General features: G+C 53.2%; 7 protein-coding genes across 8 annotated transcripts; 4 read left to right on the top strand and 3 right to left on the bottom strand.

Moving 5' to 3' along the window:
* Positions 1–184: 184 nt before the first annotated feature.
* Positions 185–3,341, top strand: AAFC00_001727 (uncharacterized protein; the record flags this gene model as incomplete). The annotated part of the gene is made up of 4 exons (XM_069340951.1): positions 185–272; positions 341–1,065; positions 1,124–1,279; positions 1,329–3,341. The coding sequence occupies 4 exons, from the start codon at positions 185–187 to the stop codon at positions 3,339–3,341; spliced, it is 2,982 nt and encodes a 993-aa protein (XP_069204465.1).
* A 684-nt stretch (positions 3,342–4,025) lies between these two features.
* Positions 4,026–5,264, bottom strand: AAFC00_001726 (uncharacterized protein; the record flags this gene model as incomplete). The annotated part of the gene is made up of 3 exons (XM_069340950.1): positions 4,026–4,637; positions 4,697–4,857; positions 4,916–5,264. 3 exons carry the CDS (start codon positions 5,262–5,264, stop codon positions 4,026–4,028), a joined length of 1,122 nt encoding a protein of 373 aa, XP_069204464.1.
* A 536-nt stretch (positions 5,265–5,800) lies between these two features.
* AAFC00_001725 (uncharacterized protein) lies at positions 5,801–7,081 on the top strand (the record flags this gene model as incomplete). Its single annotated transcript, XM_069340949.1, has 1 exon — positions 5,801–7,081. The coding sequence occupies one exon, from the start codon at positions 5,801–5,803 to the stop codon at positions 7,079–7,081; it is 1,281 nt and encodes a 426-aa protein (XP_069204463.1).
* Positions 7,082–7,676: 595 nt separating this feature from the next.
* Positions 7,677–8,553, bottom strand: AAFC00_001724 (uncharacterized protein; the record flags this gene model as incomplete). Its single annotated transcript, XM_069340948.1, has 2 exons — positions 7,677–8,051; positions 8,128–8,553. 2 exons carry the CDS (start codon positions 8,551–8,553, stop codon positions 7,677–7,679), a joined length of 801 nt encoding a protein of 266 aa, XP_069204462.1.
* Positions 8,554–9,396: 843 nt separating this feature from the next.
* On the top strand, positions 9,397–11,462 carry AAFC00_001723 (uncharacterized protein; the record flags this gene model as incomplete). Of its 2 annotated transcripts, XM_069340947.1 has the most annotated exons (3): positions 9,397–11,079; positions 11,136–11,242; positions 11,342–11,462. In XM_069340947.1, the coding sequence occupies 3 exons, from the start codon at positions 9,397–9,399 to the stop codon at positions 11,460–11,462; spliced, it is 1,911 nt and encodes a 636-aa protein (XP_069204460.1). The 2 variants fall into 2 exon arrangements, with proteins under 2 accessions (XP_069204460.1, XP_069204461.1); XM_069340946.1 differs by lacking the exon at positions 11,342–11,462 and having other exon boundaries at positions 11,136–11,246.
* A 903-nt stretch (positions 11,463–12,365) lies between these two features.
* Positions 12,366–13,233, top strand: AAFC00_001722 (uncharacterized protein; the record flags this gene model as incomplete). Its single annotated transcript, XM_069340945.1, has 3 exons — positions 12,366–12,389; positions 12,900–12,978; positions 13,145–13,233. 3 exons carry the CDS (start codon positions 12,366–12,368, stop codon positions 13,231–13,233), a joined length of 192 nt encoding a protein of 63 aa, XP_069204459.1.
* An 810-nt stretch (positions 13,234–14,043) lies between these two features.
* On the bottom strand, positions 14,044–16,018 carry AAFC00_001721 (uncharacterized protein; the record flags this gene model as incomplete). The annotated part of the gene is made up of 4 exons (XM_069340944.1): positions 14,044–14,276; positions 14,336–15,369; positions 15,428–15,847; positions 15,957–16,018. 4 exons carry the CDS (start codon positions 16,016–16,018, stop codon positions 14,044–14,046), a joined length of 1,749 nt encoding a protein of 582 aa, XP_069204458.1.
* Positions 16,019–16,472: the final 454 nt, after the last annotated feature.

Genomic DNA, 16,472 nt, shown 5'->3' with positions numbered 1-16,472 from the left:
TCACTCTTTCTGTGCCTCTTCGGAATCCTTTATGATATCTGCAAAGAGTTCACATCCGCCGAATTATTTTCGACAATATAATAGGGTCTCACTTGGAGCATTATGCAGGCGTGCTTTGCATCTTACTGTTCTCGCCCCACTTCTCATATAATATTCGTCTTTAAACTCCGATAATCGTACGAATATGGACACGTTCAAGCCTTGGGCCTTATGTGGGCTTATATTCGGCCCCCTGATGCTTGTGTCGCATGTCAAGTCATCTCCTGCTTCTGGTTCGTCCTCCTTTGCCCGTCGTACTACCGCATTCGTCTCTTGCTTTTCCTAATCCTTCGACGTACAGAACGTGTTGCGCAGACTGCCATCATCCTCCTCGCTGCTGTTGGGGTCTCCCTGGTCTGTTCTGTGCGCTTATTGTCTCGCTACTTGGACCCTAATTCTGGCTCACGAACCTATTCTTCTATACCATTGGACGATGCACATGACGCAGATGCTATTGACGACCTTTCCGGACCCAGTACTGAAGGATCATCTGCGATAGTCCTCCCCCTGCCTACTCGTCCTGCAATAAGCCAGCGTAGTATCGCTTTTGTGACTCTAGTGCTAGGCTTATGCTTGCGCGTTGAGGTCACTCGGCGTCTTGTTAGAAATATCGAGTGCCCTGGCACTTCCTTTACTGGCTGGCTTCCTTTCATCTTCGCCCTAGTCGACTATTACACGGTTCAGAGGCACAAGAAGCCATCCCTCGAGGACCTAGAGATCGACGAGAGTGCTTACGGCTGGGCTGTGAGGTCCTGGCTAGCGAGTCCATTTCGCTACCTAGTCTTGACTGCTCTCTTGTCGTTCAGCGGACACTTTCTACTGAGCAACCTCCCTTCCGCGCTCCAATCAACATATATCTGTCCAGGCATCACTTATGGCAGGACTTCGGCCAGTCTTGCTCGTGTTTTGAGTCTTCCCATAGACTTCTTGATATTGGCTTCTGTGGATTATATCTGCAGACCGGCGGCTAGCCAACACAATGCATCGTCTCTTGGGCCACTCAAAGGCGTCGGGTTTGCAAGTATCGTAAGCTACAACTCCAATTTGTCCAAAGATCTTGATTCAAGCTAACCTACCGCTCAAGGTTGCTGCTTTTTTCACATTGCTAGTTGGCTTCCTGTTCTTCCTCTTCTCTCCTGATGATCGTCACTGGATTCTCCATTTGCCTGTAGGGTTCCACTCTAGCATCGTGAAGATGTTCATACTTTGCAGTATAATTGCGATTTCTGCCTGTATATCTGTAAGCTTGTCATGATTTCCGTTCACTGATGAATCCACTAACGTAACAGATGCATCTTTACGCCTCCATGATTACAACCCTCATCGCATTGGTGCCATTGCAACTCTGGATGTCGTTGACATCTTCCTGGTCACATACCCAGCCTTTCCCACCTCAACCAGCGGGATCTTCTTTTCTTTCCTTTACCTTGATCAGTTGCGGGTTTTTGGTACTGATCAGCACCCACTCAAAGAGTTCGCCTCGTTGGTCTCGCAGTCGGCCTCTGTTTGCTGAGACGCCAGGCTGGTCATGGGCCGTTCTAGTCATAGTACTACTGTTGCGAAGTGTAGGATGGCTCGCGCACAAGACCAATGCAAACTTTCATCCTATCGATATGTTGATGTTCGAGGCCAAAACACAGCATGCCAAGTATGTTGCGCGCGCAGCTTCCAGTACGGATCTCAACACCACTATTGAGGAGTACAAGCTGCGACATAACCGTAACCCCCCTCCACATTTCGACAAGTGGTATGAGTATGCCACTTCGAGGAAGTCGGCGATCATAGATGACTTTGATCGCGTCCATGAGGACTTGCTTCCATACTGGGATCTGTCGCCTGCGGAGATCCGAGAGCGGACTTGGAAGGCCATATCAAATCCTTGGAACGATGTCGCAGGTATCAGTGTTCGCAACGGCAAAGTAGACATCAGTCCGAATGTCATGCCAACTCATAGGTGGATGTTGGATGGGATCATATCGATGATGAGCGAGTTTGGCGAATTTCTTCCCGACATGGACTTGGGCTTCAACTTGAATGACGAATGTCGCGTCGCCGTCCCGTACGAGACGATGGAGGCCATGCGAGCGAGAGGCGAGACCGAGCTTGTCCCAACTGACCTGGTGCGCAATAGCTTCAGCGAAGAGCGTGCAGCCACTTGGCGACCTATTCCTGAAGAACCCCTGCAAGACCGAACTTTCAAGGAAATGTCTTTCCAAAGAACATTTGCCGAATTCGGTAGTGTCTCTTGCCCGCCTGGATCGCCCGCACGTAGTCGACGTAACTGGGACACCGGCCACCTTTGCACTTCGTGCACTGCTCCTCACTCCATGGGGGCTTTTCTCGACGACTGGCCTAAGAGTGCAGACATCTGCCACCAGCCCGACATGGCTGACCTACATGGGTTCTATCTTTCGCCTGCAGCATTCAAAGCCACGCACGAGCTATATCCCATCTTTTCACAATCCAAAGCAACAGGATATCACGATATCCTGTATCCCTCGCCATGGAATTACATGGACAAGGTCAAATACGACCCCAACGACGAAAACGGCGACCTGCCATTCGACCAGAAAAAGAAGACATTGTTCTGGAGAGGCGCCACGTCAGAAGGCGTATCACCAGGCTCCGGCACATGGAAAGGAATGAGCCGCCAACGATTCGTCCACCTCGCGAACAACATCAACAACACCACACCGCCGCAGCCGATCCTCCTCCCCTACCCCATCGCGCCCAGCCGAGACAAATACCAATACACACTCGTGCCGACGGAAAAGCTCACAAAGATGCTATCGACGGACGTGCACATCGTCAACGAAATCGTGCGGTGCGGAGGGCGAGACTGCACAGAGCAAAGCGGCGAGTTCGCGCCCATGGCGCAACCGACCGACTTCCAAGCGCACTGGGCGTATAAATACCTGCTCGACCTCGACGGCGCCGGCTTCTCAGGCCGCTTCCTGCCCTTTCTGTTTTCGAGGTCTTTGCCTTTCAAAGCCGCGCTGTTCAGAGAATGGTACGACAGCCGACTGACGCCCTGGGCGCACTTCGTGCCGCTGGACCTGCGAGGCCACGGCTTCTGGGCCACGTTGGCGTATTTCGCCGGTCTCGAAGGCGAGGTCGCAGGGAAGAGAGTCAGTGTGTCTGCGCATGACCACGAGGCGGAATTGATCGCCGAGCAGGGCCGCGAGTGGGCGGGCAAGGTGTTGCGCAAGGAGGACATGGAGATATATTTCTTCAGGCTGTTGCTCGAGTGGGGACGCTTGACTGATGATTCGAGGGACGAGTTGGGGTTCAGGTTGGGGTGAGGTCGGCCTCTTCCCTCCTCGATCGCTCCTTTTTTTTTTGGTGCTCTCTGCTGCTTCGCTCGCCCGTGTCAGGTCGTTTGGATACGGAAGAGATGGTTGGAGTGTTTGAAGACTGATTGCTGGTCGAGAGGGAAGCTGGGAAGAAAAGGCTTCTTCTCACGGACGAATAAAAGGGAAGCGAGGTTTTGCCCTGTCGTGTACATAAATGGACGGAAGGAGACAGGGAAAAATAGACATATGCGTCTGTGTGTATGTGTCGCATGAAGCGATCGTCAGGAGAGACACAGAGGATGATATACATGCAGAGAGAAGAGAGACACAGAGGGAGGGGGAGAGGAAGAGGTGGGAGAGAAGGAAAAGGGAACAGATCTTCTCAGTTTGGAATATTTACATTTCTCGAACCAAAAAGTAACATGGCCATGAAACAAATACACGATTTCTACATTCTGCAATGTTCCCGTCTTGTCAGTCTCCACTTCATTGATAATAGGTTCACAAGGCGAAGGGGACGAAAGTACAATAGACATCTGGCATGATGATACAACAACAGCAATAACACTCGTCGAACAGAGACAAGCAAGGAAGGTAAACAAAACCCCTAAAAAACCAGCTCGTGAATTTCTTCTTCTTCTCTTCTGAACTTCTAGTATATACCTTCTTCCATGCCCAGCTCTTACCCATCCCTTACTTGGACCTCGGAACACCACTGACGCCAGCTCCGATGACGCTAGGCAGCTCCTCGTTGCCCATGGTCATCAACAAGCCGATGGCCCAGCTGATGAGCGAGACCATGATGACGCTGAAGCCAGCGAGCAGCCAAAAGGGCATGACGATGTCTTTCTTCTGGCACGCGGGACCGCCCCAGTTGGTCGTCTTCTTGGAGCCGTCCTTGTTGGTCCTGACCGTGGCGGAGCACGAGCACGAGTAGCATGCTGCTTCTGGGCGAGCGTCCTTGTCCGTGTATTTGAGGGTGCAGGAGCCGTGGCCGGTGCAGTTTCGCGTCGTCTTCTCGCAGGCCGACTTGGAGGAGAAGCACTGCGGTAGGATGCCTTGGAGGGGAGTGAACTTGGAGGTGTCGGCGGAGGGCGTGGTGGGTTTCGACGAGGGCTTCTCCGCTGGCGACTCGGTGATCAGAGGGGCTTCTTTGAACTGCGTGCGTTTGCGGAGGTTGCTGGCGGCGCGCGAGGTGTCGTATTTGCCATAGGTCGACTTGGAGGATGAAGCGGCCTTGGGGACGGACAGGGCCAGGACGGTGTAGTCCTGTCTGGTGAGGGTGTCGAGCGTCTCGAGGAACTCCTGCGGGAGGGGTTAGATACATTGTATGTGATGCAAAGTAATCAATGGACGGGACTGACACGCTGCGATTGGGCAATCTCGAAGGTGGAGCCAGCAGATGCGTCGCCCAGACGTGACTGTTGAGAAAGATGGGTGAGCAGGTCCGAGGACGCTTTCCACGATGGAACGTCGTTGATGTTCAGCACTTGGACATTGCTGGATCGGGAGTCGGCAAGGATATCTACAGAGCACGAGTCAGTCAGAGCGAGTGACGAGATCTGGTCTTGCGTGCAGCATACCCTCAGTGTCTACATCTTGACCCAACAAAAGGGCAACAGACGAGGCGTCAGACGACCGGGCAAAGATGTCGCCGTTGCTGGAGGCGGCGAAGCGGTTGATGGCATCGATAGACTCGTCGCTGAGACTGCCCAGGTCGTGGTACTGGTCCAGCGACAGACGCGAGGCCAGGATCAACCTCGCCGTCTCCGGGCTCACGCTGGTCTCTTGGTGGTGATTTAGACCTGACGTTAGACCTGACGCCTCAGCGTGGTTGGAGTCGTATATGTAGAGCTTGCCAGACTCGGCCTGGGCAAGGCACGCCAGGACCGGGGCAAATAGAGACAGAGACAGAGACGGAGACAGCTTCATTGTGTGGATGCTGTTGCTGCGTCTACTGTGTGTGTTGTACAGGTTGTCTTGTCAGTATCAGTAGTTCGATATACCAGCATTCAGCATTCAGCAGGCGACGATGACGGAGGATCAAAGCTCCCGATTGGTCTGGCTGGCCTTGTGGCTGCCTTACGTGGGGCTGCCTGATACCTACTGTACCTCAAACTCCACAGATGCCGATGGAAGACGCCAAGATCTGTCTATCAATCTGTCTATCAATCTGTCTATCAATCTGTCTATCAATCTGTCACTCTCTATCATTGTGTCATTCTATAACTTCCATTGCTTGCATATCATCCTGCTTTCTATTGTCCATCAACCCTATCTACCGCCGACTGCACCACTGATGCATTTCCATCCCGCATCTGGATCCCCTTGTATTCAATAATCCGGCCATACCGCACAAGTAGTCTGACAACATCAAAACCCGTCTCCGCATGCTTTCAAGCGTTCTACCCACCAACCATCTCCGATAACCCCTTCTGTCGACTTTCTCTATCCCACCATACACCCTCATGTTTCGCGCGTCGGGACGTCTTCGTTCTCTTCCATCACATACCCGTGTCCTGCGCAGCCAGCTCACAAGGCGAGCGCCTTACTCCAAATCCTCCGCCACCCGCTCTGAGCATCAGGCATTACACCCCTACAAGGTCCGCTTCCAGAGTCCAGGCTGGACGCCCCGCCGACTAGCCACCTTCAGTCTTTATTCCGCCTGCATCACCGGCTACCTCTGGTATTTCGCCCCCGAAGTCGAGGTTGAGATCCAGGTGGAAGAGCAATCACAAGATGGTGTGACGCATGCGTCCAATGATGCCGACTTCCAGCCCGCCGGCGCCCTAGAGGACTCGGAGTTCTCAGAAGAAGACTCCTTTTTCATTCCGCTGACCTGGGCCCGGAAACTACCACGCACCTACTACAAGGGATCCGACCCCGAGTGGCAAGAGTTTGTCAAAGTCGCAAAGGACAAGCCGAGACATGGTCGCATAAGCAACGAGTTGGCCGACATCGTCTGCCAGGGCTCGATAAGCCACCCGATCATAGCCAAACAACTCGGCCGCGACCCCAAAGTCGGCAAATACTGGCTGGACATGTCATTTCCCGACGGTCCACCGCAAGAATACGCACGGCGCGGAATAGAGGTCGGCCAAGACTTTATTGCTTTGTCCACTCAAAAACTGTCGCCTGAGCAGCAACACCGAGTCACGCGCGCACTGTGGCCATCCGCCACATTCAACGGTCTCTATGCCTCCTCCAAAGTTCTTTTCGCCTTCCAGTACAGACGTCTAAAACAGGCTCTGGGCATCGAGAGCACCCCCGAGCCAGGCAGTCCCGAGGCGAGGATGCAACACATGCTCCAGATGATGCAAGCGCAGCAGGAACAAGGCAAACTAGTACCGGGCAAAGCAAAAGCAGACACAGGCTCCGGCGCATCAGCATCGGCGGCAACATCACCGTCGTCCTCGTCATCTTCAGCAAGCACAACGCCAGAAAGCGCAGCAGGCAAGTCCGTTTTCCCATGGTTAGCCCGAGCGCCGACCCCGGCCACATCAACAGAGATGCCCCTGGCAATGCACATTTTCAACAGCACGCTGGCCAAAGACTGGATGCCGAAGAAGATGGAGCCTCCGCGCGGCACTTTCATCGTGCAAGGCCTGATCCAGGTCAAGGGCAGCAGGGCGGTCATGACGTTCGACGTGCAGGGCTTCTACGAGCCCAAGAGCAGTAAATTCGTCACTGTGAATGCCACGCCGAGGATGCTGAAGAGGTGGAATCAGGCGCCGAGGGGAGGGGTGTGAAGGGAGTCTTTTATTTCAGGGGTCTAATTAACGAAGCGTTTCTTCTTCTTTTTCTTTGTCTTTCTTTCGGTCAGATGGCTTGACGAAAGAAGCCACATAGGGGCACCAGGCGAATTGACAACATTTCTTCCCTTCTCGCATTTATCTTCCCTCTCGGTCCTTGTTTCTTGTCTCAATGAAGCGGGTAACAAGCAGATATGCCGAGATATCACAAACGGACAGTGCGCGGTGCGCAGCAGTAGTGACAGCAGCAACAGCAGCAGCGTGGTTCGCCTTCGTCCCAACCAATCTTTTGTTTTCTGTAGGTGTTGCGTTTCGTCTAGATACCAGAAAAAAACCAGATGTCTTCCGTTTTGTTCAAAACTCTCCGGTATCAGAAGACTATGAACGGTAAATATGTCAATGAATTGTTTTGCATTTCTAGGTAGGCAGACAGGCCGTGTAAAATGCCATGCGTGACCTCCGTAGCCAGGAACCCTTGTTCAAAGAGAGAGCCAGGTAAGCCGTGACGAACAAGAAAGAGGAGAAACAAGAGGAAGAAATCATGCGATTCCTTTGACGAAAACTCCTTGGAGAAGAATCGATCATGCTGCTACTACGACGACGCCTTGTTCTTCTTGTTCCTCTTCTTCGACGCACTCCCCGGCGGCTGCGGTGCAGCCTCGACAAGCACAGCGTCATCATCACTACCTCCCTTCGTAGGCGTAGCCGGCATCGCAGAAGACGCAGCGACAGAAGCGGTCGAGACGACGGATCCGTTCCTGCCATGTTGCTGCTGTTGCTGTTCCTCGTCTTCGAGCTCTTTCATGAAGCCGGAAGAAATGTTCTCCTTGCGGGCGTCCCACCAGGTCTTCTCCGCGGGCAGCTGGGATGCGATCTCGGACATGCGCTGTTTGGCCAGCTGGTTGTTGGCGATTTCGTTGGCGGACTGGAAGATGATTTGGCCCCAGCCCGGGGCGAGCGCGTTTGCCTTTTTGCACTCGAATGTCAGTCATATGAGAACAGAGAAGGGAAAACGGAGCAGAAAGAAAAGGAGAAAAGCATACCTCTTCGACGACATCCTTGACCTCGTCCTCGATCTCCTTTTCCGCACGCTGGAAGCGCTGCCACAGCTCGTCGCCGACACTGCCCCGCTGCAACAGCGTCTGGAGAGCAGGCTTGGCGTTGCGCACCTGGATGATGCGGTGGATGTCCTCGACTGCGCGGCGCAGCAGCGCCGCCTTGATGATCGAGTCCGGGATCTTGCTGAGTGACTTGTCTGCGTCGTCGGGCGTCGAGGATGGGTCCGAGGGGTCGAGGTGCAGCAGGGAGAGGTAGACGTTGCGTTGCAGGTGAGGGGGGAACCAGGGCTCTAGGGAGGCCGAGTTGGCGGCCTTGCGCTTGCGGTATAGAGAGCTGAAGGTTGCGAGCGAGCCGATCAGGATGGAGAGGTAGGCCAGGGGGATCAGGAGGCCCACCCAGTCCATGGTCATTGTTGCGGACTTGTCTTTTGGTCAGGAGCACTTGTGTGTTTTATTCTGGGCAGTATCTGGTCTGTCTTTTTGTCGCAAGGGTTGTCGATCTACCGTAGCATGACTTGTGGGCGCAAAAGGAGTGTTTTGTTATCCAAGCCAGATGTGGGATGGGATGTTGGCGTTTGATGTGGACAGATGTACTGTTTCTTTTTTTGGAGATTCGCGTGTATAGTGCAAAGGGTTTGGAGTTCCAAGTTGTACACTTCTAGAGTGGTTGTAGTAAAGTATTATTGTACTGCTCTCTTCTTTTTTCCTGTACACTACCAAAAAGCGTCCCTACGGGCTACGGGCTCGAGCTTCTTCTTACTCCAACGTGTCTACTCCGGGATTCAACTGCGAGCAACAGTTAATTATGACTTTGTACTGCGCACTCTTCGCAGCCGGATAAGCCTCGCTTTCACCAAACTCCATTTAAGTGCGAGGGAGCTCGATACAGTACAGGCCTGAGGGGGATACAACAAAATCAAGAACGGCACGTCACCGCTGCCGTAGCACTACTGTATCTCATGTTACATGACCTTGACATTATCACAATCACTTTCCGTTATATTCGGCTCATTCAATCGTACTGTGCGTCCTTGGATGAAACAAGTGCACCATGAACCTTCCAGAGATACAGTGATGAAATAATCAGAAAACACATATTCCCATCGCCACAACAGTCTTGTCATCATCACGAGGCAACACCTGACAGACGATTCTAGACGATCAATAATCAACTTCACCTCTCCACTACAAACTGCTTCCATCTCTGTTTGATTCTCCCACTCTCACGTTTGCACCAACAACATCATCAATACAATGATACTCAGATTCCAGAGCCGCAATGGCCAGTTCCGTCTAGACATCGACTCGTCGGCAGACATTGCTTCCATCCTGCCCCAGACACTCGAGAAGCTCCCTGCCGACACAGACCCGGCTTCGGTGACTATCAGTCCGCAACGCCATGGCGGAGATTCTCGATCCATCCAGAGTCTGCAGGGAGTCACGTTCCAGCGCCTCGGCATGAAGCATGGCGATCAGATCTTTCTTGACTTTACCCAACAACAGCCTCCGTCGTCCGCACAAGCCGAGGCTCACCCTGTCACTGCAAACAGATTGAATGGCAAGCAAGTCAGCGCCGCAGAAGATGCCAGCGTCGCTTTCTCCACCCCGTCCGCCGCCGCTCAGAAGCTCATCAAGAACCCTTGGGACTCTGTAAAGCAGCTGCCTTTGGACGACGCTCTAGACAACAAGGATGGCAAGATTCACAGACCCAAGGACGCAAAGATGTGTAGACACGGCCCCAAGGGCATGTGTGACTACTGCATGCCTCTCGAGCCTTACAACGCTGAATACCTGGCTGAACACAAGATCAAACACCTGTCTTATCATGCATACCTCCGCAAGCTGAACCAGGGCAAGAACAAGTACGAGTCTGGCAGCTCCTACATGCCTCCGCTGTCCGAGCCGTATTATCGTGTCCGCCCCGACTGCCCCTCGGGCCACAAGCCTTTCCCCGCCGGAATCTGCTCCAAGTGCCAGCCCAGCGCCATCAGTCTGCAACCGCAACCCTACCGCATGGTCGATCACGTCGAGTTCTCGTCGCCTTCCATCATAAACACCATCCTGGACTTTTGGCGCAACTCTGGCACCCAGAGAATAGGCTTTTTGTACGGTCGCTACGAAGAATACACCGCAATCCCATTGGGCACAAAGGCGGTCGTGGAAGCCATCTACGAGCCACCCCAAGTCGATGAACTGGATGGGGTCACACTTACGCAGTGGGAGAACGAGGCCGACGTCGATCGCGTGGCCAGCCTGTGCGGCCTGACGAGGGTTGGTGTCATCTTTACTGATCTCATTGACAGCAATGCCGGCGACGCCACCGTCGTGTGCAAGCGCCACATCGACTCGTACTTTCTCTCTTCTCTGGAGATCCAATTCGCCTCGAGATATCAAGCCAAATACCCCCGACCTTCCAAATGGAGCGAGACTGGTTATTTTGGCTCCAACTTTGTTACCTGTGTCATTTCCGGCGACGACGAGGATCACATCGCCGTCGCCGCTTACCAGGCGTCTGACTCGGCCGTTGAGATGGTGCGCGCCGACATTGTCGAGCCCTCGGCGGACCCAAACGTCATGCTGGTGCAGGATGAGGACGAGGAAAAGGACATTGGACGCACACGATACATCCCCGAAGTCTTCTATCGGAAAATCAACGAGTATGGAGCCAACGTGCAAGAAAATGCCAAACCTTCGTTTCCGGTCGAGTATCTTCTCGTCACTCTGACCCACGGCTTTCCAGACCAGGCAAAGCCGGTCTTCGCCAACGACGCCAGCTTCACCGTAGAGAACCGAGAACTTGTCGGCCAGACGCAGGAGCCGCGCAACCTTCGAAAGATACTCGGTAGTGGTGCACGACTAGACCGACCCGAGGGAACCACGAAGCTGTCCGACTTCCATCTGTTGTGCTTTATCCAGGGCATGGGCGTGCTGAGCGAGGTATGAAGGACACACGTGATTGATGTTTCAAGTCATTTACTGATCTCACTTCACAGGACGAACTATCTCTCCTTTGCCAAGTGGCGACGACCAAGGACACCAATCTCGGTGCAGCGCTGCAGCAAACACCAGGTTGGGCCACTCTGCAAACGATCCTTGAAATGTAGAAATCTGAAAAAACCGCCGTGGTTTTGATTACTGACGTTTATGTGTGAATGGTGCGATTAGGCTGGAAGACGCTGTTGACGATATTGGACATGAGCGGCGATAGACCGAGGAAGCGCCCGAGCCCTTATGCTGATGCTGCTGCTGGCGATGGCGGCTACGGCGATGATGATGGAGGAGACCAACTTGCTAAGCGAGTCAAGGGCATTGGTCTTTGAGGAAGTGCTTTTGTCGGCAGAAAAGAAGGGGAGACGAGACGCTGCGGTGGCAGGAAAGGGGGGCAGATTGAGAGGACGGTGGAGGCTCATAAGCAAGCCTGAACATTGACGACCTTGTTGTAGTCTATGGTACTCGAGGCGTTCAAGGCGGCAGTCAAGGCATTTGGGTCAGTCGAGCCAATCAAAGGCAATGACGATACTCCGAAGCAATCCATGTGTGTCGCAGCGAATGAGACACGACGAGACAGGATGCACGAAGCCCATGACGCGGATTGAGAGTCACGGTAACCGTGTCGAGTAGAGACACTTATATATCAAACCAATGAGAAATGCAAGCATTTGTTCGGTCCATTCCACCGATGTGCTATGAACAATAGCAAGAATGATCATAATCACAAGATAGACAATGATACGGGAAAAGATGCAATGATAAACACCTACAACTCTACCATCCCACAAGAGGACTGTATAATGATGAAAGTAAAGCAAGTTAACCAAAGCCAGCCAGCCAGCCAGCCAGCCAGCCAATCACAACCCCAGCAAACGGCCTTCAATCCTCACGCCAGGAAATGCGCTGCCTGCAGCTTCACGGAGAAAGCCGTCTCTCATCAAGCAGCAGCAGCAGCACAAATCACCAGGGCGAGCGTCGCATAGCAGCGCAACAGCAGTGCAAGGACCACCACCGCCCGCGCGAGCCCGTCCTCGGCCCTACCGACGTCCATCCATCGACGACGGAAGCAACGCATTACCAAGTCTTGACCTTCCACACACACACCACCTTACCTTTGGCCGCCAACCCACTACCATCGACCTTGTTGATTGTGTATCTTTGCGCAATCACAGAAAAAGTAAATCCATACAACTAGAGGGACGATCCCCATTGAGAGTTACGGAACGGAAGAAATGGCCATTAAGCCTATTACTGGTGTATGTGTCTCTCTTTTTTCTTTTTTCTTTCTTTGAGCCTAGCCTAGCCTTTTCGCGGCAAGTGGTGAGGGTGCGGCGTTGGCTTCCTGTCTGTCTGTCCTTGCTGCTGTGGCGGCATTTGGATCAGCCAGTGGTGTTTCTTGGGTTGTGGTGGTTAAGTGGGTTTGTGGTGCTGCGGAATCTAGCATGGGTTTCCCTGCGAGAAAGAGAGGCATGTATAATGGAGTCGATTCGGCGAATGCGACGGGTAAGAGGAGGGGGTTGGATCGATTTGGACAGGATGATATGGATATAAACACGACTCAATTGGCCTGGCCGGAAAGGGCACGGCAGGACGAGGATAACGACCTCGCAGCGGCAGCCCCCAGCGACGACGATTCCAGCATCCGACAGCACCACACACAGGCAGACGCCAGCCACCACTCCCAGAAAAAAAAAAGAAAAAAACCGAAAGAAAAGGCAGGAAGGAAAGACCAGTTTGGCTGACCAGACACCTTTTTGAAAATACAGATGCTCCGCAGAGGCCTCGTCCTCGACCTAAGCGTGGCCTTCGGCCTCGGTTCCTCCGCCGGATACCTCTGGTGGTACGGTGAGTGACCGTCTTCTCTTCTCTTCCCCCTCTGCCATCCATAATCCCCTGATCACATACCCCCGACTCCATATTTCTCCACACCCAGGAAGTCAAACCGACGAAGAAGTTCCGTCATGAATCAATAGAAGGAAAAAGAGTACTGATGCGCAACGACACGAAAAAGGCTACCACGTCCCCGCCGTCCGCCGTCGCGATTTGTTCTACGCCAAGCTCGAGGACCAGAGAGCTGCTTCTCAGGGCCAGACTCTGTAGATAATCCTTACCGTACTCGTTTCGGTTATCAATTGGCTTGAGCAACAGAGAGGAAAGGGGAGATGAGTGGAGGACACTGAAAGGACGGGAGGATAGCGTCGGATACTAAAGGATAAGAGCGGTGGGAAAGGATGGAGAGGATGAGAGAAGAGGGGGGCATCTGTTTTCTTCTTCTCGTTCGTCTCCTCTGCATCTCTTCGCGTCTGTCTGCCCTGTTTCGAAGAGCTGTGAAGAGAATAGAGAATATCTGAGACCCTTCTAGCCCTGCTCACTGGTCCTGCTCCTGCTCCTGGTCTTAACAAAGGCCAAGCTTGCTCTGGCTTACGCCTCCCTCGTTGTAACCAAGGTACCCTCACTACTCCCGCTTCAGGTCTACCCGCCCGTCCGTTTTGCTCCTCGCCAGACTTGTCGTTATGGCCGTCCCCAGGACGGTGAGTCGTGTAAAATCACGTCTATTTGAGTCTTTTTCTTTGTTTGGACTCGTTTATCGTGATCATGTGTATCATGTTGATGAGCGTGTCCGTGACTGCCTGGATGGATGGATTGACGGTCGTCATGTATGGACATGATCATCGCAGAATCCACGCTATCTGTCATGGATTGATTGTGTATCCCTGCTCGCCATTACTATATGCTGTGTCATGCTGTGATCCGCTATGCTGCCTGTCTGCCTATCACAGAAGAGCAAGACAGTCTAGACTCTGCCGCTTCTCTTCCGACTGTGTTCATCAATACCACAAAGGCAGCCCTTTCCCCTCGCACTTGCACAACATCATCGTCGTCGCCTATAGTAAAGAAAAACAGAAACGACTAACAACGAACCTCGACCCCGCCCTTGGAAACAGTCAGATACTTGACGCCTTTATACGGCCTCAGTCCCTCTCCGATGCCTTTACTCCGTTTCGTATCGATGATCAGCCCGTCGACTCTCAATCCGCTCGCCAACCACCCTTTGACGCTGAAGCCCAGACTCGCCGACGTGGGCATCAGGATGGCGTTCTGGCGCTGTTTCTGTTTTTGCTGGCGCTGTTTTTGCATGGCGTCTGGTGCGGGTGCGGACTTGTTGGATTTTGTGGACGGCGGAGAAGGGGTGCGGCGTCGCCGTCGTCGTAGTCGTAGGTGTCTGCTTTGACGCCGTTGCTTAGCCTCAATGCGCCGCCTTGCGAGTCTTCGTTCTCGTCGTCTTCGTCGTCATCTGCTGCGCCGACGACGGAACAGCGGAGGATTGCGCCTGCGGATGAATTGAGAGTCGCGACTTGTTTGGCGTTGAGCTTCCATTCCACCGCCGTGTCGCCTGGAGACCAGTGCGCTTCGCCTTTGCTTGGTCGCAGGTCGCTGATGCTTCGCACTGTGGTCGGGATAGGGATCGTTACCGTCACGTCTTCGATGAGGGGCTGTTTCGAGTCGCCTGATAGCGAGCGGACTCCGGCGACTGTTGGTCTTCCGAGATGGTTTGATAGACTGGCTTGGGCGGAGCCGAGGCCGTTGTTACCGATACTGCTGCTGGATCCACCGCTGCCTCCTCCGCTGCCTGCTGCGCCTGTAGAGAAAGAGCGGTGGTTGACTGTGAGTCGGACTTCGAAGTCCAGCCCTGCAGCTCCAAGACCGGTCTTGACCTCGACTGATGCCGGAAGATTAAGAGTCGAGGCTTTGGCATCAAAGGGCGAAGAGATAGCTGCAGAATCCAAAAGGTCGACTTCGTACCCTGCGAGGACAAAGCGTCCGTCGGGAGGTACGAAACTCAGCTCTCCATGCTCACGCCATCGGGCGAGTCTCACACACGGATGGAAAACCGGCCGTTCCATCGTCCTGCGTACTTTTGTCCCCTTGTCGCCTCCTGCGGCTCCACCGCCGCTGCCGCCCGTCGTGAGTGTGAGAAGCAGATCAGGCACCCCAGAGACCTTGGACGTGCATGCGATGCTGCCGTTCGCGAACGCCGATAATGGACGGCCCGATGGAGCAAAGATTGCGCATATCGTCTCGACGAGGTCGACATATAACTCGTTACTTGTATGCCGTACATTCGAGCGGCGCCAGGGGATCTGTGAGCCGGCACTGGACAAAGCCGGGTTCGTCAGGGAAGGATTGCTCAGGCCGGCTATACCTGCTGATGAAGAGTTCAGGGCGGGAGGCGTGCTGTATAGATCCGCGTCAGTCCTTTCTTCTGCAAACCACTAGAAAGAAAAGAAATTACCCAGTAAGACCAACTCCACCCAGCAGCTTCCCCATCCAAGTAGGCGTCTCGACAGCATCCCTGAGCGCATTTGCCTCTGTGCCCGCAATGAGTCCCGCATCACACACCTCCGTCATGAGTTGCGCAACGACATCGTAGCTGCTCTCTATCCTACTAGCAAGCAACGGCGCCCCGAGAAACTCCTCTAGAGCATCGGCGACTCGATGTAAGAACTCCAGGACCAGCAGCGGCTCGACTTCCGTCGAGGATGGACAGAGGAAAAGCAGGTTGTCTTGGACTATGGAGAACAACAGCGTCGGAGGGTTGGTGTTCGGTAGATAGATGCACGACGGCCTCGGAGCTGCATGGGAGAGGTATTGGGGTAGCACTACTGAAGGCGGCGGTGGTCGGCCCGTGTAGATATGGGATAGGATGGGAGTACTGTTGATTCGACGAGTCGTCAGCCTCTATTTATATTTCCATACACAGATCTATGCAACGAGGGGAAAGGAGATATAGTGATAAGAAAACAAAGAGGGTGTGACATTACTTGTGTTCGTTGAAGATATATACAGCCTCGATGGCGCTCGATCTGAACTGCCCGGTCGCCATTGTGTTTTTGTTCTGGGTTCTTATCCTCTGGTCTCACTCTTTTCCTCGTTGTATCGTTATAGCGGTATCGTAAGTCGATACACCTGCAACAGACACCCTCGGAACTACAGTCGAGCCTCGGGATCGGTCGTTGTTTGATCCCTAGAGATACAGCAGGTTCAAGGCTCCGTAGTCTTCCAAGCCAGAGACTGCAGTTCGTATTGCAGTTCAATGCTGTCGTATAAGTGCATATATATATATATATATATATATATAAATATGTATATATATAAATATGTATAGACCAAGAACAATAGACGTCACATGCAGCAGTAACTACACCACCAGAGGGAATGCATGCAGCCAAGAGTAGCTTATCTTATCGACGGGCCTGAGTGTCTGTCTCAAATGTCATTTTCCGGGCTCCGAAGACGAGCTCTGGGGTAAGATACAGTAGAACTACAGTCTCCGTACA

This window comes from Neodothiora populina (genome assembly GCF_041146345.1).
Source record: "Neodothiora populina strain CPC 39397 chromosome Unknown canker_contig_13, whole genome shotgun sequence".
Taxonomy (NCBI): domain Eukaryota; kingdom Fungi; phylum Ascomycota; class Dothideomycetes; order Dothideales; family Dothioraceae; genus Neodothiora; species Neodothiora populina.
Note: the sequence above shows the minus strand (reverse complement) of the source record. Positions and strands in the feature narration are given on the sequence as shown.